Genomic DNA, 23,725 nt, shown 5'->3' on the forward strand with positions numbered 1-23,725 from the left:
CTGGGGTTATTCCCACTATAATCCTGGTCTGCTGGGAGATCCTGCAGCAGAGCTTCACAGCCTCTGCATGACAGATTGTGATTGTCTGTGACACATTAAAGGGGTTTTCAGATGGAAGACATGAAGAACCATTTAAAAAAAAAAGCAAAACAAGTTACCTCACACCTTCCCTCTTCTCCTACGGACTTTCGCTGCACGTCATAGGGACTCAAGAGCACCAAGGCAATGCCACTGGAGGCAACAACAGAGGGAAGGACAGGGGGAGTACAGGAGGAGCTGAAGGGGTAGCCATGCATTACACCCTTCTCTTGTCTTTCACATTCCCCAAAGTCCTGGTAAAGGAGCAGGAGCAGGGAGAACAGCAAAGGTGCGCTCAGAACAAAAAACAGATCCAGACAAGGAAACCCAATCAAAATAATACAGCTTCCAAGGCTCAAGCATTGCACAAAAAGAGGATCAGAAGTAAGCTGGGCTCTAAAAGGCAGAGATGACACCAAAACAGACTGAGAGCAAGAATACAGTAGGGCAGAGAGTAAAAGTCGATCCCTCTACAGGAGGAGGAGAAAAGGAGGAAGGGTAAGGAGGAGAAAGAAGGTTATATTTTCTGGATTTGGGGTTTGGATACTTGATTCTGATTTTTTTTCTTTTTTCATTTTTTTCAAAAAGGATCTCACACCTGATATTCCTCGTTCCATCCATTGCGGTTCACCAAGGGCAATGAAGAAATTCTCCTGCCTTTCGTATTCCTCCTCATCTACTATCTTAACCCTTATGGTCTTCCTGTAGGGACAACAAGAGAGACAACCATGTACAGCAGGTTGGCTGGCTGGAGGCAAGGCAGCAGCAGCAGCAGCAGCAGAGGCGGCGTGGGCTCCTGGCACACAGCCCCTTCCCCGCCGGGGCAGTGTGCATGTCGGACACGGGGCATCCATCGCAGCTGCTCCTTGGGGAGCGGGAGAGTGTTAGGGTTAGAGGGGGCTGGCAAAGGAGTGAGGACAGAGGGAGGGAAAAGGGGAGAAGGACCTTGCTGATGGTTAGTGGAAGGCAACTTCTGTAGCGCATTTTTTTTCAGTGTCAGATGGTAATGGAAAGGGTATCAGCTGCCTGAAAATCACCAGGGACCACCACCCTGAGGTACCCACTGTGTTTAAGCTAGAAGATCAATGGTTTCTCACAATTAATAATAAATACAATAGTAATACCCTCACAATTAATAATAAATCTGCAAGGACTCTGGGCTGGAAGCCTGAGGAAAAGAGAGAAAGACACATTCCTCAGTGGGGCGAGGTAGGTCTCTGCTGGTGGGCTACAGCTCTGTCACCTGCAAAGGAGGCTGATAGTTCTATCTTCCATTTTTAAAATGACACATCTCATTGCTTTCTCTCCTTCATAGTGTCTACCTCTTCTTCCTAGCCTGTCCCCCAAATGAGGACACAGCCTTCCCAGGGAGTGAACAGCTTTGCTGGGACCTCACAGGGGACACAATGGGACTAAAATGCCTCCAAGGCTCTAAAGGAAATGACCTGGGCACTAGAGCGGGGCTGGCCTCTTCCTCCTGATGCTAGCTCACCTGGCTTCCTCCAGTATCCCTGCAATGCACACAGTTGCTGTGAGCCCCTAGGTGTACCAAAGTGGGACATCAACTCCTTCTTGCCCTCAGCTCCTGCTCCCAGAGTTGCACTGCAGCAACCAGACCAGGGGTTGCCCAGCCTTTGGCCTGTTCAGAAGTTATAAAGCTGCTTCTCTGCCAGACCTCAATTCCTGTCATTTTCTAACACAGATCTGACCAGAACAATCCATAGGACCAGGGATGGGTGATGATTTCCTGAGATGCTGGATATGTTTCTAGCAAGCATCTTCCCACTGATGGTACAAAATTTGCTTGGGCTGTTCAGTGGGGATGGCAGAAAGTCCCTCTCATGTCACCGCAGAAAAGTGGACAAGCATGACTTCTCTCCATCCTTCTCTCAGCTCTCTCTGAGCTCCCCTCACCACTTTGCCTCTCCCCCACCCCAGCATCACTCCTCATGCCACCCCACGGGTACCATATGACACAGTGTGCGCGCACAGCAGTGTTTAGGGCAGAGCAGTTGGAGACAGAGAGACATCAGAGGAAGAGGAGGACAAGAGGAGGAAGGAGATGGAAGAGAGGAAGAAAGAAGAACGTTAATGTTAGTCTGCAGGGCCAGTACTACACCTTTCTGTAAACTCATATCCACCATGCGGGGGCTCATCAGCTCAATGAAGAAATTCTTGGTTTTTTCATACTCCTCATCATCAATTACCTTGATGTGAACTGTTTTGCTGTGGATGGAAAAATAATAAGGGTCATAAAGGGGAGAGGGGAACAGAGAAGCAAAAGTGGAGGAAGGAAGGAGTTAAATGGGTACATTAGAGAGTCAAAGTTTTCTCACCCACAGAACAAGCTCAACTAGGCCCTTAAGAAAGGCTAAACCCAGACTCCTGCCAATGACACTGGCCAATTTTCTGTTTAACCCAAAGGCAGGATGGCAAGCCACACTGTGCAGAATGAAGTTAGACAAAACCAGCTCTGATCCCCCAGCAAACTGGCTCAGGGCTCAGCTTGTGGGTAGTAGGTCTGATGGCCAGCAGAGAAGCAGGCTTCCCTCACCCTGCTACTCCCCCATCCTCCCCCCCCACACACACACGGGCAACAGCAGCCACACAGGCACACACACCCCACAGGCACCACGCTGCTGCCTCCCTGCCAGCAACACCCCCTGGCCTGGCGGATGCCTGCTGGCCCCACAGGTCATGGGGAACCCTGCAACCTGCTGCTCTGATGTAATTAATGTCACAGCGAGCTCTAGGTGATGCAAATTCTTCAGCTGTTGAAGGGACAGCTTCATGGGCCTGCTATGAGAGGTGCTGGCTGCTAGAGCAGCTGGGCAGCACATCCTATGTCTCTCCTTTGGCAAATTTCTTACAAGTTCTCAAAGCATTTTGTAGGAAAAGAAGAGCTCACTGTGCCATGGTTTCCTTCACAACAAATACAGGCCTTATGCAGAGGTTACTGTCCCACAGCTTTCAGACCCAAAGAGAACAAGGGAAGTGACTCAAAGGCTCCCTGCCTCCTTACAGTCAGGACTGTTGCAGCCTCAAAATGACCCCTGTGCTCCCCTCACTTTTCCAGTGGCTGCAAGGCTTCATTCAGTTCCATCCCTCACTCGTGACTGAAGAGATTGGTACTTAGATTCTGAGCTCATCTCACACCCTCTTAAATACAACATTGTCTGCACATGCAACTGCTCTGAGTGGGCACACACTTGTCATCTTGGGGCTCCTGGACTTGCAGTTGGCCCCAGCCCCAAGCTGGAACTGCATTCATTAAACCAAAAGTCAGTTCCACATAAAAAGCATTGTCCTTACCCCAAAACAACTGCCCCAAGAGCCACCAGGCCAGTTGCCCCTCCTACAAGTGAATAACCACCCGCTTCCTACGCATGTATCCACACATAGCCCTCTGGCTGTGACCTCCCCTTCCTTCCTGTTCATTCTCAACATTCAGATCAGCCCCAAGTCATGCTGTGCACAATCAGTCTTGACTGGAGGAGAAAAGCAGGACTGGCAATCATAGACTCTGGAAAAATAGCCCCAAGCTTCAAATCTCTATGTGCCTCAGCCTGTAGCCCTTGGCATTAAATATACCCAGCATCTTTGATCCCACAGCACTTCAGAGAATCCCTGCATCCTGGGGATGCTGCCACTGCCAGCAGCCTCCTGAAAATCACCATTTCACAACAGAGAATAGGAGAACTGATCACATGTCATCCCTGCAGCTTGCATTCCTACTGATTTCATTAATGACCACAAAATTAACTGCTCATCCTACAATTTGACCCTCAAGTTAGAACTGCTTCTGCACTCCGACTGTGGAAATCTTGTTCCCTGTGCTAAGTCTTGGTCCCAAACCTTGTCTTTCAAATGATGGCATACAACCTCTGCAACATCCATCAGTGCAGGAATATGCAGGACAAATCATCTCTAATTCTTCTTTCTAAGCTAAATCATCCTTATTTTTACCAGTGCTTGCTCTACCCATACCCTGCACCAATGCCAGCAAGTCTACTTTCCCTTCTCTAGACCCTTTCAATCTCTGCTAATCCAGCCCTGAAGGATGTAGGATTTGAAATGGTACATCTCTGGTATAAATGTTGCCACTCTGCTAAGACTTCACCATGATGATTTTGTTGCAATTTTGTTGGAGAGATTGAATTTGCCTTTTGAACCAGATGTTGTCAGGGCCCCGGATACTTTGCACAGCTTGTTCAGTTTGCTGAGTTAAATCTACAGCTGATTTATAGGTCTGATCTTTTCCTTGCTCATTACTACAAAACAGAAGGTGGGATTTTCAAAAGCAGCCAGTGCTTCCTGAACGTGGGTTGCTTTTAAAAATCCTATTCATAAGTACTATTGCTTATGGTTTTTCCATTCTAGGAGCTTCAAAATACTCAGTATTGCTTGTCTGCAAAAATTTGGAAAAAAATTCCACAGACCATGTTTCCTGTGAGCCACCTTAGGTATCACGACAAAGCTATTCTAAGGCTTTATGCAATCAGTGTTATACAATTAATGTATACCATTTGAGTTTGTTTTCATACAACAACCTTCCTTCTTTGCTTCCTTTTCTTCCTTCCTTCTGTCCAAACTGTGGACTGATGAAATAATGATTCACTACGTGTACATTTTGTTAAGTACAAGATGCTCTATATGGCCTACTAAATAGTTCCACAGTGGTGAGACTTCCTTAGAGTAGTCTTTTTTAATGTAAAAATAATAAAAATAAAAACCAGTTAAGAAAGAGAAAGAAAACACGCTGGGGATCCCTAGAGGATAACATGGTAAAATGCTGGATTTGCAAAAGCAGGTCCCCTAAGGTCAGGAACACAAGAGCAAAAACCTTCTGGGCTCCTAGACCAGCTCAGCTCTGCTGCAATCTGGACCATTACCACATGCTCAAGCCTCAGGTGACTTTTCCAAAAAGAGAGTCTGAATTTGGTGACCAATCCAGTAAATTTCTGGTTTCCTCTTCTGCTACAAGCTATGAAGGAGAAAAGGACCTTTTACCTGGCTCTGAAACAACAGGGGAGGGACAGACCAAAGTGACAGACCAAAACCCGGATGGACACAGGCACCCCCTCACCCCATCTGACTGAATCCCAAAAGAGGTGGTGCCCAACCTCTCCAGCTTTGTTCAGAGGTGGTGAGTGCTCTGCAGGTATTCCACGCTGTTAAAGATTTCAGGACCCAGAGCAGGAGTCCAGAGGTGTGGGCCATGTGCTTTGGAGACCCAGGTGGTGTGGGATGGGGATGAGAGGAGCCAAACTGCCCACTCTTGCTCCAGAGCCAGCATGTTGCCAGACCTTCCTGTGCAAGGAGGAAAGAAGCAGGGCAGAAGTTGGCAAAGACTGTGCAGTGCCAGGGAAAGGTGGATGAGGCTCACAGATGCAGTACCACATAATGGAGAGTGGTTAACCTTTCACTGGGATTTTGTGGCAGAGGGAAGAGCAGCGTTCCTGCTCTCGGGCTGCTCTGCAGCCTGCACAGATGGGGGCACGGAGCTGGGCTTGCTCCCTTGAGGGGAAGTACCCTTCTCTCAGCTGGCTGGCTGCTCCATGACTGCCACCACAGAAAGGTCAGTGCTGACGGAGGGGGGTTATGGGGCCCATCAGGCCACCCCTCCCAGCCCTACGTGGCTAGTGAGGGCTGCCCTTTCCCAGGCTCTGTAGCTTTCCTACCCACTGCGAGCATCTTGTTCCTCTCAGGGCTATTAAAGCAACTGTAACTACAGCTGTGTCCTGAGCTGTCATAAACTGTCTGGAGGCCAAAACACAGATTGCTCCCGCACAATCTCATCTCTTACCTGCAGCAACATTGAGAGCTGCCTCTTGGAAGGCACAAAGAGTGGAGGAAAGAGATGGAGAGAAGGGCTGGAGTGTTACACTGCCCTGGGAAGACATCACGTTAATGTGAGAGATGTGACAGAAAGACACAGAGAGGCAGAGAATGTGCGGGAGCAGGAGGCTTGGGAATATTTTGCTGGGAGAACATCATGACAGCTTCTTGAAATTAATGGAGGCAGAGGCGGGCACAAGAGGGGCTGACAGTGCAGTAGCCCTGATGGGCATGTTCACCACGATGGGAAGCAAGGAGACTGAAGCCTACCTTGCTCAGCTGAGCAGCTTTCATTCCCAGCCTTTGGCTGTTTCACATGAGGAAAGGAGGACACTTTCCAGACACTCCCTGACAGCTTGATTGTGGCCAAGACATACCTCCGAGAGCTCAAAAGCAGAGAACAACAGAGACCATCCAAAAGTCTCTACAGAATGGCTCCTTGCTGCCAGGAAACACAAAGCTTTGCACCAAACCACAGCACAGTCCAATCTCAACCCTTGCATGATGAAGAGCTCTTTAATTCAGGCCTTGGTGGTGTTTTCAGCAGACTGAGCAATGCTTTCAGTTTGGGCTGCGACACAGCCGGACAAGTCAAAAGCCAGCATTCCTGTGGAAAACCTGGCCATACAGAAGTCAGGATAGCTGTTTGCTTCCTTCTTTTTCTCTGAGGTCACTGCAAGCTGCCACCAACAGCCCTCAGATGATGGCAGTCCAGGCTCTCCTTTCAATGTGCACTTAAAAACAACCACTGGTTTTAAAAGTTAGGGATGGAAAAGCTCCTCTGGGGAGCAACATTAAGAATAAGATTTTCCTGAGTAAGCAACAGAAGATGAAATGAATAGACATCGATCTTCTCCAAAAGGACTTTGTGCACGTGATGTTGCTAAATTCCCCATGTGGGAAGTACAGAGGATAATATATAAAATCATTTTATTTGACAACATGTCCACTTCCAACACACAAGGCAACAACTGGATGGTTATTTGATTAATATGCTAGAAAATATTGAGTATCTCTCTGTGTGGACACTCTCATTTGCAGGAATTATTGCTGAGGAGGTTAAGAGGATGTGTCTCTGTGTGTCTGTGTGACTTTGGAATGTGAAATAAAGCTCAGTTCTAAAAACAGTGCAAGTCAGGAGATGTCACATAGTGTATACCACAGAAACAGGCAGGGCTGTGCATGTGCAGAATTTACAGTCCCTGGTGGGATGCTGTTAGCCAGAATGAAAAGCAGCCAGGACAGCAAGGTAAACTTCCCTGGGGCAGTGAGATGTACCAGGAGATCTTCAGTGACTCATTAATGTGAATCATTAGTGATACACCTTGAGTCAAGCCACTGTGTTCTTGACACATCTTGATATACCCACATCCTCATCTGATTTGTTGTGGATTCATGTCCCTGCAGCATGAAGTTCAAACCAGTCTGACTCTTCCCCAGAGCTCTGCAGTAGGTTGGGGTTTCAATGTAAAGCTATGGATGGGACCTATTCACTCTGGTAGAAGACCTTATAGAGAAGTCACAGAATCATGGAATATGCTGAGTTGGAAGGGATCCACAGGATCATCAAGTCTAACTCCTGGCCCTGCACAGGACACCCCAAGAATCATACCATGTGCCTGACAGCGTTGCCCAAATCCTTTTTGAACTCAGACAGGCTTGGTGCTGTGACCACTCCCCTAGGGAGCCTGTTCCAGTGCCCAACCACCCTCTGGGTGAAAAACTTTTTCCCGATATCCAACCTAAACCACCCCCAACTCAGCTTCATGCTGTTTCCTCAAGTCCTGTCACTGGATATGAGAGTGAAGAGATTGGTACTTGTCCCTCTGCTTCCCTTCACAAGGAAGTTGTAGACTGCAATGAAGTCCTCCCTCAGTCTCCTCTTCTTGGGGCTGAACAGAACAAGTGACCTCAGCCGCTCCTCATACGGCTTCTCCTCCAGACCCTTCACCATCTTCGTGGCCCTCCTCTGTATGCTCTCTAATAGTTTAATGTCTTTTTTATATTGTGGTGCCTGAACTGCAGACAGTATTCAAGGTGAGGCTGCACTAGCGCAGAGTAAAGTGGAACAATCATCTCCCTTGACCGGCTGGCGATGCTATGCATTTGAGGCAAACCAGAGCGAATTAACTGTCTTTGCCCAGTTCACTGAGAGGCAGATATTTAACAGAGCAAAGTGACAGTGCTCACAGGAAAGGTGAAGAAGCCAGCAAGAGAAGCCCTGATTTGATGCACACTGTCACATGGAGCTGTGCATCAAGTAACCCAGAGTAACAACCTGAGCCATTCTGAAGCAAAGAATTATGCTGTAGCACAGCACAGACAAAGACAGGAGGTGCTGAGTCATCTTAATTTCAACAGGAAATCATGGTAATTCAGGAACCTACCCAGACTATGACCAAGACAGGTAGGTTGCACGTTAGGCTTAAGCTCATGTTCATGAAAGATTTTTTTGGCTCCCATGGGGATTATGGAAGGGGGAACAGGTTTTCAAGCATCTAGCTGCAGCCACTGGCAATGGTCCCAGTTTGTTCTAGTGGAAAGGTCAGAATTGAAGGTGCCTTTAAGGTCATATTAGATGCTGGTACCAATTAACTAAGCAGATGTCAACAGGATAGATGAACTGTCAGAAAACAGTTTCGAGCAGATCATTGATGCGCAAGCTGCTGATGTTTGAGTTACAGAAGAACTGGTGCTAGTACAGAAGCTGGAGACAAGCCATTGCGGGCCAGTTTCCAGGAACTGGCTGTGTCGTTCATGAGGACCTTGGAAGAGCAGCTGTGCAAGACTTATCCCACTTTCTATAGAAAGAACATGGGGGACAGCCCAACAGTCTCACTACCAGGCCAGTCAGCTATAAAGTAGAACAGACAGAAGCCATCCTCAGAAACTTAGGTTTTTTCTCTTTTGTCTTCAAGTTATCTTATGGGATAACCAGTTGGTAACTAGTTATCTTATAATTAAAATCAACTGATAACTTATCATCAGATAACTATCATCTTATAATTAAAATAAGGTTCTTTGCAGTGCCAATCACCATATGACCTATGTATTTCTCCTGACACCCTGAAAACATACAAGCAACTCAGCTGATACTTCCATATCAGTGGATACTTCCGTATCCATGTAGTGCCTGTGATCCATATTTCTCACAGGGACTTGATAGGGAACAGTCCCTACCTCCTTTGAACTCCTCATGTGGAAGATGCTACAGCGATGCAGCCAGAAAGGTGAGGGAAGAGAGCAGAGAGAGACTGAATTGGTGCTGGAAGCATCACTTATTCATATGACTATCAACTTGCTTTGCTTCATCTGATGTGGTTCCCATTTAAAGGGACTTCTGCTGTGCACTTCTGTAGGGCATCTCCTCTTCCTTGCTAAAGTTCCATTACATCATTAGGGAACCTCAGAAAATAGGTTGGCAAGCAACTGCTATCACCCTGGGCAGAGCCATTCCCACCAAGGCATTCCTGACAGGAAGGTGTTTGCCCAACTACTTTCTGAAAGCCACATGGGAAAGATGGTTTTCTGGACAATCTTTCCCCATATTTCAACTCCTTAACCCTAGAAAGTCCACCCAGACTGATGAGGTGGGAGCAGGAAGAAGCCTTTTGCACTGCCCCCTGGAGTGGTTCCCTGTGCCACTGCTGTCCCTGCCACAAAGGCAGGGTCTGGGACTGGCCCAGATGGCCTAGAGTCAAAGTGACCTTCTGCAAGCCCCTATCCCAGCCACACATGGAGCACACAAGGGACCTCTGCTCCATTCCTGCGAGGCCCAGGGACAGAAACATCCAGCTCTGCTACAGAGGGTCACAAGGAGGAGGGAAAAGGTCCACTGAAGAAGACACCATACAAGAAGTGTCTGTACCCCAAAGTGTAGACAATGACCCCAATGCAAAATCCTGTGTGCCCCGTCATGCCCATCTCCCCAGGACTGTGGGACTCCATGCAGGACCACCAGGAGCTCAAGGGCTCTGCCCAGCTGGTTGTTAGCAGTGTACTTTGTTCACATCACTCCAGATCTCTGTAAGGGATAAAGGAGGAAATACTGACTCAGAAAGACATCTTCTTTTTGTGTATTCCTCGTGTAATCTTGGCTAATTAGTAAATTGGCTCATGTTTCCATAAGAACTATTAAAAATGCTTTAGTAGCTGACACATGATAATTAAAGGGACATAGCCAGGACTAAAATCCATATTTTTTTAAGTCTTTACTTGTATTAGAAAAAGTGTTACCAGTAAAAGATTTATAGTAAAAGCTGGTAAAAAGATAAATCCAAATTAAAAGAAAAAAAAAAAATTCCTAACTGTTATGGTTCCTCCATCCTGGATGACAACACTAAAGGGGTCACTTTGTGTTTCTGGTCATCTTCATTTTTCAGTTGTGCCTGTTTCCTGCACAGCAGCCCAGCCCTCACTTCCCACTGCCACCCAGCACTGCAAAGAGATATGAAATGCTGCCAACTTCACATGACAGTGTTTCGCACCTACTTTGTACCAGTGCAAATAACTGTACCAGCAATGAGAAATCAGAGCTGCTAAGTTGCAAGTGAGCCCATTAAGCATTTTCATGCCTTGTGAAAAAATCCTTAAGTATCTGATATGTTATTCAGAGCAACTCAAGACATGTATATCTATGCATGAGGCATGGCAATCAGCACCAAAGCTAGGGAATGGTAAATGTCTCACACTCAAGCTGGAAGCCCTGAAGAGCTGGAAAAAGAATGGTAGGGAAGCACGAAAAAATGCTTCAGGAGGTTCCATAATGCAGTTAGCCCTGTCAGACAAGATTTCCAAAGCACTCTACATTTCACGTTGTTCAAACATGATAAAATGCCCTAGTATACAGGGTTCTTCATGGAAAGATGCCACAGTTTATTAAGAATTTCTGCAAAAAGGGTAAAACCCACTGTTTGTTAACCCCCCCCTTCTCTCATCTGAGTCTATATTGCTGATCCATGAGCTATTTAAGTTGGGTTGTACAAGCATAATAGCCCTGCTCCACAGGTCTTTTTTTCTTTATTCAGTTTAATAAAGCTATTTATTTCTCTATTAAACATAGAATCATAGAATCAGATGGATTGGAAAGGACCATCAAGTTCAACCCTTGGTCCACTACCACCACAGTTACTAAACTATGGCACGAAGTGCCACATCCAGTGTCTTCTTAAATACCTCCAGGGACGGAGAATCCACCACCTCCCTGGACAGCCCATTCCAATGCCTGATTACGCTCTCTGTAAAGAATTTCTTCCTAACATCCAACCTAAACCTCCCCTGGCAGAGCTTGAGACCATGCCCTCTTGTCTTACTGATAGCTGCCTGGGAAAAGAGACCAACCCCCAGGTTCAGCTATAATCTTTGTTTAAATTCCTCTCTGGGGAAAAACAAACAAATAAAACACACCAAAACAAACAAACAAACAAACAAAACAACAAAAACCCCACCCACACAGGGGCCCTTGCCTGGTCTGCTGCAAGTCCAGCTTTTTCTTCCTCACCCTATCAGATTTGATGCTTCAGGGCCAGGGGAGAACAGACAAAATTTGAACAGCCTGTGGAGCTATTTGTTGAGGTCTGTACAGTAAGTACATGTCTTGTACAAGCAATAATTCAACTTGGCAGCCCATGAAACCAGACAGTTCAGGTGGGTATCAGCCTGGTGTAGGTGCAAAGCATTGCCAGGGCCCTGGGCGTAGACATTTCTCTCCTCCCTACCTTGGGCAGGTTCCCAGGGGAACAACTTCACTGAGAAGATTCTGCCCTTTTTCTCTCAGAAAGGAATTTTAAAAGGAGGAAAACTTCAGCCACAACAAGGAAGGGAAGGAAGGGGAGGGAAAGGGAGAAGAGGGGAGGGGAGGGTGGTGGAAGGAAGGAAGGGAGGAAGGAAGGAAGCCTTTTGAGATGTCCTGAGCAAATATGAAACTGGCATTCAGCTGGAAGTGATCCCCTGTCCCACCACCCTGCTCCTGAATCCCACCTGCAAGACACTCATCACTGGCTGATGTTGGCAAACTAGTGCTTCAAGCTGTTGCCCCTGTTTTTAGACTTTTTGCTGAAGGCATGTAGATTTGGAAGCTATATTTAGATGTCTTCTCTATTCTTCAGCAACAGGGTTGCCATGGAGATGCTGGCGAGGACAAGAAGGTGGGGACAGAGGGGGAGAGGAAGTTGAGGAATGAGAAATGCCAGATTCAAAACAACCCTCACCAACCTGAGCAGGCTTTAAATTCCTCCCAGGGCAAAAACTGCTGGAGCTTGTTAGCCGAAATGAGCCTCTGGCACTGCCTGATGGCATGGCCCTGCCACGCATTGCTCAGTCTTTGTCACGGCAGGTTTGAAGCGACACAAGTGGCTGGCCTTTAAGCACTGCTCCTTTGGGAGAGCGTGGCCCCACTGACCTGAGCTTGCTGCCCCGGGGTGTGTGCTGAGCACTAATCCCTGCTCAGCTCATCACTCCTGTGAGTGCTGATAGTCACCTGCAACATCAGTTCATCCACCCCCGACATCCAGAGGACTACCACCCATGTTCTCCTCTCTGGGCACAGGTCTGGAGGGCCAAGTGTCACTCACTAGCTCAGCTGAACTCTACATAGTTTCAAAATTCAATTCTCTGAACTCTCAATGAATTTGTAAAAGCCTTCTGACATGGGGTGCCGGAAACCAAACCTGCAGTGTTGTACGGCATCCCAGCAGAGACATGCCAGCTGCTGCTGCCTGGGTGCCAAAAACAGCCCTGTGGGAGCTCCCTGCATGTTCTGCTGCTGCCATGCTGCTTCACAAGTTCATACTGACTCTGTAATCAGCCAGCTCCTGCCATAGCTAGGGTGGCTTTCTCTCTGCTGCTGACAGTGAAGGCAGACAGGGAGCTGAGGCTGGCTCCCCAGCACCATGGGCAGCGGCAAGCTGGCTCACTGGGGACAAGCAACACAGCACAGGAGGGAATGCTGATGGTCACAGAGACATCAGCTTGCTGATCTTAGTGCCGTAGGAGCCAGGCTGTGGTGGAAGTGAAGGTGGATTACAGACAGGGATTACAGGAGGTTCTTAATCACCCCCACGCCAGCCATATCCACATCGCCTGGGCTGCCATCAGCTGCAGGCACTGACAGATATGCAGATTCACACCTACCGCCCACAACATTGCTCTTACCAGCAGAGACAACATAGGTGGAGACCAAGGGCTCCTCCTAACATGGCTGCTCAGGACTCACTGTCCTACACTTAACTGCACTGTGATGTCCAGCTGCTAGATATAATACTTGTCAGTAGAATTGTCCTGTTAAAGTTTAGGGCTTGACATGCTTCAGTGATCTCAGACCTAGGGGGAGGTTAACAAAGCTTGGGGAGAAGGATGCACCACTGATAGCAGACACAAAGAATGCAGAATTTACAGGCCACAAGGACATTTGGCAGAAATCCCAAGATAAGGAAGAAACTAATTAAGCCAACTCAGCAGCTGTGCTGAAATCAGCTCTGACTGGGTAAAAGGTAATTCCGGCAGGGGGAGATCGCAATCACCAACTCACAGACCCAACCCAAGAAACCCACTAAACCAAATGAGGAGCAAGACTGAGCATACAGACTAACTAGCATAAGAAGCAATGGAATCGTGTAACCAACAGAATAGTAATTAATAAGAGAACTATGCAACTTGTAGCCAATGAATATTAATGCATTTGTTTGCTAAAATGTATAAATAGTGAAATGTTTTGATAGTCCTTGTGCTGGCTTTGTGGATTTGCCACCCACCACTCCTTTCTGTGCACAACTGTAAATTAATCAAATACCTCGACTCTCGCACACGAGTGAAAGAACCTGTATTGGGACAACACTGGCAATCTAATTTGGCTTTTCAAGAAGGGTTAGGACAGTCCCCCCCCCAGTTCCCAGCATGGGAACACCCCACTCCTTTCTGGCTCCTGCACATGACTGAAATGACAGATTTCAGTGCTCAAAGCACATAAAAAAGGCTGGGGAGTGAAACCAATTTTCTCATCACAAACGTCTCTGGATACCAGCCTCAAGAGTCCCTCTGCCCCCTACCTCGCTCTGCTCTTCCCACAAACCCAAGCAGACAGTGCTTTTAGCTCTGCAGGACAGCACTCAGCCCAGCCACTGGAGTTGCACTACATCCAAAGCAGCAAGGCAGCAATCTGTAGGAAATTAATGAGCTGCAAACAACGCTGTGCAGCTGCCAGCCTGAAACGAGCCTGCTCTGCACACCGCAGATACAATTATTATATAGGAACAAAAGGAGCTGGAGCTGGGGTGCTTTGGCTCTGGTCATAGGCTTCTTGTGACCAAGATAAGGGACATCACACCAAATTGCCACAGCAACATCAAAGTTGCATATCCAGCCGTTTCCACAGAGCCAAGATACTGCATCATTATACAAGGTCCTGTGTATTTGATCGTACTCACACTTCTCTTCTGTAGCACTGAAAATAGGACAGAGGATACTCAGTTTACACCATTTCATTTTGCTCTTTGGGGCTGTTTTATTTCTATTTCATATAGAATAAAAACATCCTGGAAAAAGCAAACAGGGTCATTTTCTTGGTTTCAAGGAGCTCATGCCTTGGGAGAAGTTGCAGGTTCCCAGGAGGAGACCAGCCCTGATGGGCTTTTACTTTCAGAATCCAGAGCTTTGCACCATTAAAATGCCACTTCCTCTTTCATAAACTCAGCAAAACTCGTCATCAGCCAGATTTGCCATGAACAAAAGTGCTTCAGAATGGTTAAATCTAGGAGCAGGGCAACCTTCAAGCCTTGCTTAATGACCCAGCTTTAATTCCCAAAGAGATGGGCTGCTATATGCCTCCCAAGGCCCTTTACTCATCCTAAAAGCTTGCCCTACCCTCAATTCCAACATACTCCTCAACTCTTATTCCCCTTCTTGCTGTCTAAGCCCTCCTGTTACAACACCCTCAACACCTCAGAATTTAATGAATTATGGTCTGTCTTCTCCCTTCCAAGTTTTGATTGCACCACTGAACAACTGTATGACTTGACCTGTCCTGACAAAGCACAAGCCACAGTCCAGATGCCCCCTGGCATGTATCAAGCTCTCACTGAATGTTGGGTTTGCAGGCTGGTCTCACACACTTCTCTCCATCTGGTTAGAACTGCAACTGATAAGAAAAAACAATCCTTCTCTGAGCCCTGGTGTGACACCCAGCTTGGTGGCAGGTGCAGCACCTGCATCAGTAAATGTATCTTCAGGGGTTTAGCAACATGACACATCTGCTCTGAAGGCTAAAACCTCAATCCCTTGGGGTGTCGTTTAGTGGCGTCCCTCTTTGCCCTCCTAGACCTCTCACCTTAAAAATGTAACTCTCTGACTCCATCAAGAGTTATGCCCATTATGGGACTTGGAAAACTTTTCAGGACTTGAAATCCCAAGAGCTTCTGAAAAAAAAAGAAAAAGGTGTGCTTGAGTTCTTTTGAGCTGATTTTGATTTTTTCTGAAGAAAGGTCCCATCCCAGCTCTCTGCCCAGCCAGAACATAATTCGGTTGCAATACCATTGGTGCCTGAGCATTGCCTCCTCCCTCCTCCAGACTCTGCCTCCTTCCAGCTCACTGCACATGTGCCCTGCAGTGAGTGTCAGTGCTCTTACAAGGAAACTGCTATACGCCAGGGAGACTGTCAGGAGCGGGAGCCTTCTGCTCTGTCTGTCTGTTTACCAGGATGTCTGTCTATGTTTATCAGTGGTTTATCCTAGTTTTCAAATGCTGTCCCTTGCTCCATGCCATCACATTGCCCCATGCTTCCTTTGCCACCTTAGAAACGTGATGAAGTAAATTGTATATTGAAAAATAAACTCTAAATGTTAAGAGCCCTGCAAACTGATGCTGATCACCCACAAATGAGATCTAAACATGCACCTCATTGGTCTGAGGTTCTTCCCTGGCCTCTCACCTGTGGGTAGACTGCATTTGTCTTTGCTCCCCAGAGGCAGAGCTGAAGCACAGAGGATATCAAAGCCTTGCTTGGCTTCATTGGCAACAATCAGCTGGAGCAGATAGGAATGAAACACTCAAGACAGTGCCCCCACTGCCCGGTTGCTCCCCAGGCACGCACCCGGCCTCCCTGCTGCCAGGGCACACCCATCACACCCGGGGCTGCTGCCAAAGTGGCGCAGCATTGGCTCTGAGCTGCAGCACAGCAGCCTATTTCTGTCTGGTGACCCATCTGCAGCAGCATCGCTGGCGCACAGAGGCTGCAAATGCCCAAAGAGGAGTGCCCTGGGCCCTCTAGGTACCTACGGGTGCCCTCCTGGATCGGTGGGCGCTGCCAAGCAGGAGCTCGCAGCTTGGATTTTTGAACCCACAGTCAGGCCCTGTGCAAGAGTTAGAGGAAGTCATGTAGGGCTTTCTGAAGTAGTCTGAAAAACCTACTTTCCTTTCATTTGACCTGTGCAAGACTCACAATCATGACACTGAACCAGGAGAAATGAGGTTGCCTGGGCAAAACATCACTTGCCCTAATCTCATAGCAAAACTGAAGGTGAATTGAGTTTCCTACAACTGTAGGGGAGAGTCTGTGAACCCCTCCAAACCATAGGCACTGACTTTTTCATTATTCTAGTGTTGATAAAGGTCTGCGGAGCCAGCCTTGAAGCTGGAAATAACTCCCCATGAAGGACTTAGAGATGGTCTACAGCAGAGACAGCCTGCAGCTGCAAAAGCTGGCTCTGTCAGGCATACTTGCCTACAGAGAATCAGGTCACATCCCATTTCCAGCAAATTAGAAATAATCCTGTGTTTCGTGGTTTGGCTTTTGGGGAGTGTTGGGTTGGTTTTTTTTTTTTGTTTTGGCTTTGGGTTTTGGTTTGGGTGTTGGGTTTTTTTTGTTTGTTTTCACCCTTGTTTTTGTTTTCTTTCTTGTTTGCTTGTTTTTAATGTTTATTTACCGGTTGGTGCCTCCTGCAGAAGCAGGCATTTGGAGAGCTGTGACTGGAAAAAGGACAAAACCAGCTTCTAATGATATTACCATCTCTTTTAAAAGCAATGATAGTAACAGTCCCTACTAGCCCTTGGAGCTTCACATATGACTCTGCTCTGACAGTGTGACTGTACAGGATAGCAGCATTAGGCTCTATTTAATTTTAGCCCAACTGCTCCAGATCAAATTTTCACAGCCTCCAACAAAAGAGATGACTTTTATTAGAGGCAAGAGTTATTCATTTACAGTCAAGCTGGACTCCTTCCTTCTCATGCCTCAGCACAAGTAATAACAGTTTTGAAGGCTAAACAAGGCTCTCTTGGCCATCTGTGAGACCCACTGAAGACTGAAAGATTGCCCAGGTGTAATTCAGGATAAAAATCTGATTTTTGGAACAGTTAGTACTGCTGAGATTCAGTGCTGAGAGAGAGAGCAGCCCCATGTTTTGAGCCAAGAAATCCTGATAGTGCAGAGACACTAAAACCTCCTCTTTTTTTTTTTTTTTTGTCTTCTATTGCCATGAAATTTGATTTTAAATGACCAAGAATGAACACGTGGGGGGATTTGGAGGCTTTCTTTTTTTTCTTTTTTTGGTCTGTGTGTGTATGTAGTGGTTTCTTGGGATTTTTGTGGGGGGTTCTGGAGGGGGGGTGTTTACAGTAAGTACAGATTTCAGATCCTTCAGTGTCACGTATTCATCAAACAGGGAGACAGACTCAAATCCAGTCCTTCCAAAAATGGCAACACTGCACCCAAGACTGGATTCACCCTGAGCATCTCTGACACCATCAAGCTCCATTTTCTTCTTCTAGGGGCTGTGCACTTAGATGTAGCATTGTTTCCCCCAAAATGTACAAGGCTAGGAGTGCAGTGCTGTTCTTCAGCTGCGCTCTGATCAGTCTCTTCCTACCCCTCCAGGTGTTAAGGTTTTGTTCAAGTCAAGAGAGATTTATTATCTTTAGTCTAATCTAAAGAGACCCTCAGTCTTTGTAGCCCCTGGCACTCCACAGAACTATGCCACCACCCTAAAGCTTGCTTGGCCATTAAGCCCAGCTCCACGTGCTGCATCTTCCCCATGCTCAGTTCTAGCAACACTGGTGGCTGCCAAGGACTGCCTGGCCCGAGTGAGCTTTCCTGAGCAGGACATGTCTTTCGGCCAGTTTCTGGCAGACTTCCATCAAAGTGAGATATAAGGCACATCCCGGTTCCATCCCGCCCCCCTTATGCAACCGCCGCCGGCTAAAAATACAGCCGCAGCCCCTGCAGCCCCGGCCAGGCGAGATGCAGATTTAATGAGGCTTCCATGGCAACGGGCTTCACTTCGGCAGGGACCGGGATGCAGGGGACAGGGATGCTTGAGGGGAGAGGTGCTCCTCGGCTGGGGGAGAGCTCCACAGTTAAAAGCTTGTGGTGGTGGGGTTTGAGGTTTTTTTCCCTTGCTGATATTAATAAAATTGTGCAGTGTTTGGTTCAGTTAACTGCAGTGAAAGAGGCAAGCTCTGTAGTATTTTTAACAGACAAACCTGGACCTACTTCTGCCATGAGAATAAATATTTACTAGTCAACCTTAATTAAACTCAATCACCCACAGGCAGAAATGTTAAAACAGGGATAAATCAAGAGGACTGTTTCAGTCTACCAATACCATAAACAACTTTTTCATTAAAAAATGGGCTTCTGCCAGAGTTCACAAAATGCAGTGGTAGAACTGGTCGGTACAGTCAGGAGACCCAGTGACAGCTAAGGTCATGGAGGAAGTGGTTTATGTTTCATGGATGATGTCCTCTATGCCACTGTGGGGGTGGGGGCTAAACACACAGAAAAAAAAACCACTGTAGGTGAAAAATCTGGGACAAAAAAGTGTTGCAAGCCTGGCTTTTCAAAGAAGAATAAAACTGAGATTACTGACTCCTGTCCTCCATAGCAATCCTCCTACAATGTGTGCAAGAGTAAGGACCAGCCAAAATCCCACTTTGGTGTGCACAGCTCTAAGTACTAGATCAGCAGTGGCTGTCCTGTGGCTGACAGGTGTTTATGGATCCATGGATTATTTCTGTGAAATGTGGAAAATACCTTGGACAAGCTAGCCTATTAGTAGTCAGATTAAATTTGCTATTCAGAGGGTGACATCTTCACTGTAAAATACTTAGAATGTCTCAAGTCTCTCTTTCTATTATAAAGATACAGTATTTTTCCAAAATGCAGATTTTTTTTTTTCCAGGAATTCCTGTTTATTTCCTTCACACAGTAATACATTACCTTGTACTGGAACACTACTTCCTATCTAAGAACTAAAAAGAATAAATGCAACTCAAGAAATAAAGGTAAATACTAACATTTTCACTTCAGTCATGAGAAACTGAGGCATGATAAAATATCATGGGAAAAGGGATTGCCCAGCCTCTTCTCAAATCTACATATTTAACCCTGGGAATTTATAAATCAAGACCCTCAGAATTGCACCTTATTAGTGAAAATTCTGGCAAAAATCAGGTGCCTCTAAAATAAGGCACCTCTAAAATAAAGCATCCCAGCCATGTGCCCAAACATGGTTTGAACCCAATATATCTGAATTTAAAGATCAAAAATCACTGGTTTCTACTTCTTTCAGCTCAGGTCCTTGTACTCAGATGTCCTTCAGTTCCAAGCATCTGCCCAGTACTCCAGAAAGAGCCATTCCTGTTGACGTAAAAAGTCATCACTGGGAGGCACCGAACCCTTACATAAGCTGATTTTCTATACATTAGCTCCCATCTGTTATGTCTCTCCTGCTAAACCAGGTTCATTGTCCTGTTATAAGCTTACTGAAACACGACAGGAGGCATTTCACAAACTATAATAGAAAATCATCTCTCTGCCCCATGGAAAGTGCCTGCTGCTAGGATGAAACATGGCCCGTGTTAAACTACACAGCACTAAAATCATTGCCACAAATTAAGATGTCATAGCCACAAGGAAAATTTAAGGGACCCATGCAGAAAACTGGCCTTCACCACTTGCTAAGGCAGGGATATCTCCAGCACTGCAGCAGCCCCAGTCCTCACCACCTGTGGTCATCAAACTGGAAAGAAAATACTGCCTGCTCAGGTATTCTCCTTCCTTCCTTCCTGCTCCTCCATGTCACAAGGTTGCTTGGCTGTGGTCTTGCATTTCAAGCTCCTTAGCTTAATGCAGATTTCCTAATCAAAGGAACTACAGTACTGGAGATGCCACCGTGCAGTCCTTGCTCTGCCTCTCTGCAGTGTTCTCCTGCAAGAAAGTCACTTCTTTCTCCACTTGTATATTGGGAACAAGCACTCCTTTGCCTCTGAAGCATGTCATAAGCATGAATTCATTAATATTTCAAGACAATTCATTATTATGGCGGAGAGGACACTTGAAATGCATAAATAAATAGAAGCAAAGTTTTTAAGGAGCTTTAGTAGCTAATATTGCTCTGTGAGCTTTTGAACATAAGGGACTTTTTGCCCAAAATGTACTCAGTTTCAAAACTGGGATTTCTGTTTGAGCCTGTATAAAAAGGTTTGCATTGCCTCAAATTGTCTTTTCCTGAGAATTCATACCAATCAACTGGGCTCATGTTTGCTCTCCCTAGAGACTTATATCCTTAGGCCATCACAGTTTGCAACAACATAAATAGCTAATTAACTTCTTACTTAAAAGTAAGAAAGCAATAAGAAGGCATTCTCATCAACTTCTGGAGACACTTGAGCTCTCCACCACAGCTCTGCCTTCAGACGACCTAAGATGAAACTTACAATATTTTCTGCAACAATATGTTCCACCATTATTGCACCATATTGTAGCTCCAGTCATAGGGAAGGCAGCACACAGAGAGATGACCTGTTCTATAACTACCTGCCCTGCTACACAAATTCATACAACCCGGTGAAACAAATGCTAACTTTCAGGAAATGCCAAGACATGAAACTTAATAGACCAAACCCTTAAGAAGGTTCTTGAACATCTGTTTAGTCCTCACCGAGACTGAGGAGAGCCTGCCTGAGACAAACATTTGTAAAACTGACCTCAGTCTCACAGCAAGGACAGTTGTGAGTTTTTAAGAAATAACAAAGGTGCTCCTGGTCTGTTGCAAAGAGCAAGAGCCCAGGTGAATCTGAAAAGCATCAGGACATCTGAAAAGCACAGTATGCTTGGAGAGGAGCAGTCACACTGCAGGAACTGAAACCATGTAAGCCATCAGAGAGATTCCCATTCAGAGCCCAAGGAAGCACTGTCCTGGAAGATGGGAACAGAGAAGGTGCCCCAGAGGGGGCATCCCAAAGCAACACCTCTCCTGCCTGCTTTCCTCCAGCCAGGCTGTAAGCACTGTCATTCCCAGACGGACTGGAAATTTTGCTTTACTACATATACAAAATAAGATAACACCTTTCTTGGCCCCAAAGCAACTCTCACAGGCTTTGCACATGGGTTGTTTTCACACCTCACTGTGAAGCAGAGAATTCTGGCAGGTTTTCACCTCACCAAGCAGCTCAGCCACCTGGCCTCAGACAATCCTCCACGATTTTTTGTGTTCTCTCCCTTCCCAGGATTTTTCCTTAGGGATGCTCTTAGCCAGGCAGTCTTCCTGGACACTAGCCCCATTTTTCTTCTCTTCCCACCCTTTCTGGCTTCACTCCCAGGAGTTCCTGTGCAAGGTTCTCTGGATCCTCAGGAGGACCCACATGGGACTTGTCAGTGCTGTAGAGACAGGCAGGGAGCTTCCTGTAAGGGAGATGAAGCTGTCAAGAGGAGAAAGGTGTGACTTCCACAGACCTTCTCTCTCTGCTGGCAGGAGGGCGTCCAGCAGCATGACACTGAGACGGGGACATGTGGCACATAACCCGAATGAAGGCTGGGGTCAGCTCAACTCCTTAGTCCATTTCAGGAGCCCTGCTGTGTCCCCAGCTCTCACAAACCAAGAATTCAGCAGATCTGTCAAGAATGATAAAGCCACAGACCCTAAGACCTCTGCTGATTATCAGTTATGAGGCTTGCTGGCAGCACTTAGAGGCTTGCTGTGATTAGGGAGGCCACAGCCATTTCTAGCAATCTAGTCTCTTACAGGACCCCTCATGTCCTAACATCTCGCACACTTCCATGCATTTACCTTTGCAGCATGACAATGAGACAGAAATCAAAGGAAGAATTAAGGTAGGAGCTGTGGCTCCCATTCACAGTGTCCAGCGAGCACCACAGAGCTCCTGGCTACCGGCTCCTGTCTGGGGAGAAGATCCTTCCTTAAACAGGGGCTGCCATAGATGGAAGCTAGGGATGGAAAAGGATGCCTGAACACTGGCAGGGTCTGATGCCTTCAACCAGATTGTCCAGAGAGATTTTGGTGGCTAAAGCTACCACCTCATAAATCAGAAGCATGTGTAGCTCCCCATGGCTGCATCAGGAGTAAACCCCTCCAAGCAAGATCACACTGGCTCCTGGACAGAAACACGGTGTTAGAGCTGAACTTGTTGAACAGGCATGTTTTCACACCTACCAGCTGAGAACTAGGCTGTCTGCTTCTTGTGTGGAACACTCAGAACTGGGCCCAAGACTTGGAAAATATGCTATGGTTTTGAACCACTTGCAAATGCATCTCTTCGCTGCTTTTCAAACACTAGTAATGTGTGGGCAAGGAGTCAAACTTTGCCTTGTATTTGGTTTGATTTACAAGAGCTCATAAGACAAGACTACACCCAAAGATAGAAAGAATTTTTTTTCTTGTTATTTTGCCTTAAGAATAGGTACACAATCTGGTGTGCTGGCTGCAAAAGGAAGTCAAGTAGTAGATTATACCCTCCTTGCAGGCTGTTGTTGCATTTGGGTCACGGAACAGGAGAGGAAAGAGAAAGAATAAAATCATCACACTTCTTTTTTTCCCCCTCCCATACTCTGGATTTTAGAGAATGAGATAGATAGAGATGAAGCTCCTGTTCAAGCACATTTAACAAGCAACTCTGGTCTGCAGCTCATGCATAAGTGATTCTCTCAATCTGAGTCCTGATCACCTCTAGGGAACAGTCTGCCAGAAGCACCAGAGGTGACAGATGTGTAGTGTGTGTTTTGGATAAAAGCCTATCTTCTGCATAAGGTAGTTAAGAGATGGTGCCTAAACTAAGCCTCATCTTATTAACCAAAATGGAGAGATTTATAGGCAGCAGAGCCCTATTAGCTATTGTTTTGTGAAAGGAAAGAAAAAATAACCTCTGTGATGGAAGAGAAGGAAACATAAGACAAAGACTAAAGCAGCAACAGCAGAAAACCTACAGGCTGAATCAGAAACAGGATTTGGTCTATGCAAATACCTGGCTCTCACCATGTTTTCTTATCTCAGCCAGCTCAATCCTGGGACTAGGGACCAAGGGGAAGGTTTGCTTTTGTTCCATTTGGGTTTTGTTATTCAATCTAAGTGCTCAAGTTAAAAGGGGCACTATGAATCTAAATTGTCAAAAGGAAACTCATTAGCTGGAAGCCCTAAAGAAGACATTTCTGAGGACTTATACTAGCTCCCACATGACTGCTAGCATGCCACACTCATTTCCTACCCTATGTTAGAAACCTACCTCCTGCTTTAATGCCATTTTCTGAAGACACTGAGCATGAACTCATGAAAGAGACCCTGTCTTTTAAGCTCTGTGGGAGGGAAAAAAATTTTCACATAAAAGTAGTGAAGTTGTGTCAACTCTTCCATACACACAAGGAGCCTGCCATGCTCCCTAAGAGTAACTTGTTTGACGCAACGTGGATCTGCAGTCTCTTTTCTTCTAAGCCCTGACAAAATGGGCTGCAAGGCTGAGTTTATTGCTCTGTCTGGTATCTTCTCATTTGGCTTTAATCCCCTCCAATATTTATGCAATATTTCAA

The 23,725-nt window shown here is 46.4% G+C and overlaps 1 protein-coding gene across 7 annotated transcripts in view; it reads right to left on the reverse strand.

Annotated features, from left to right (window-relative positions):
* SLC8A3 (solute carrier family 8 member A3) overlaps window positions 1-23,725 on the reverse strand; it is a 147,771-nt gene that overhangs the window by 23,276 nt on the left and 100,770 nt on the right. For 4 of the 7 annotated variants that reach the window (XM_050336980.1, XM_050336985.1, XM_050336983.1 and 1 more), the window contains exon 3: window positions 2,198-2,304. In XM_050336980.1, coding sequence (XP_050192937.1) covers window positions 2,198-2,304 — 107 coding nt within the window. Of the gene's footprint in view, window positions 1-676; window positions 781-2,197; window positions 2,305-23,725 lie in introns of those variants that run through there. The other 3 variants (XM_050336982.1, XM_050336981.1, XM_050336986.1) reach the window with 2 other exon arrangements.

This window comes from Myiozetetes cayanensis, unplaced genomic scaffold (assembly GCF_022539395.1).
Source record: "Myiozetetes cayanensis isolate MyiCay16 unplaced genomic scaffold, myiCay2020 scf6-25, whole genome shotgun sequence".
Taxonomy (NCBI): domain Eukaryota; kingdom Metazoa; phylum Chordata; class Aves; order Passeriformes; family Tyrannidae; genus Myiozetetes; species Myiozetetes cayanensis.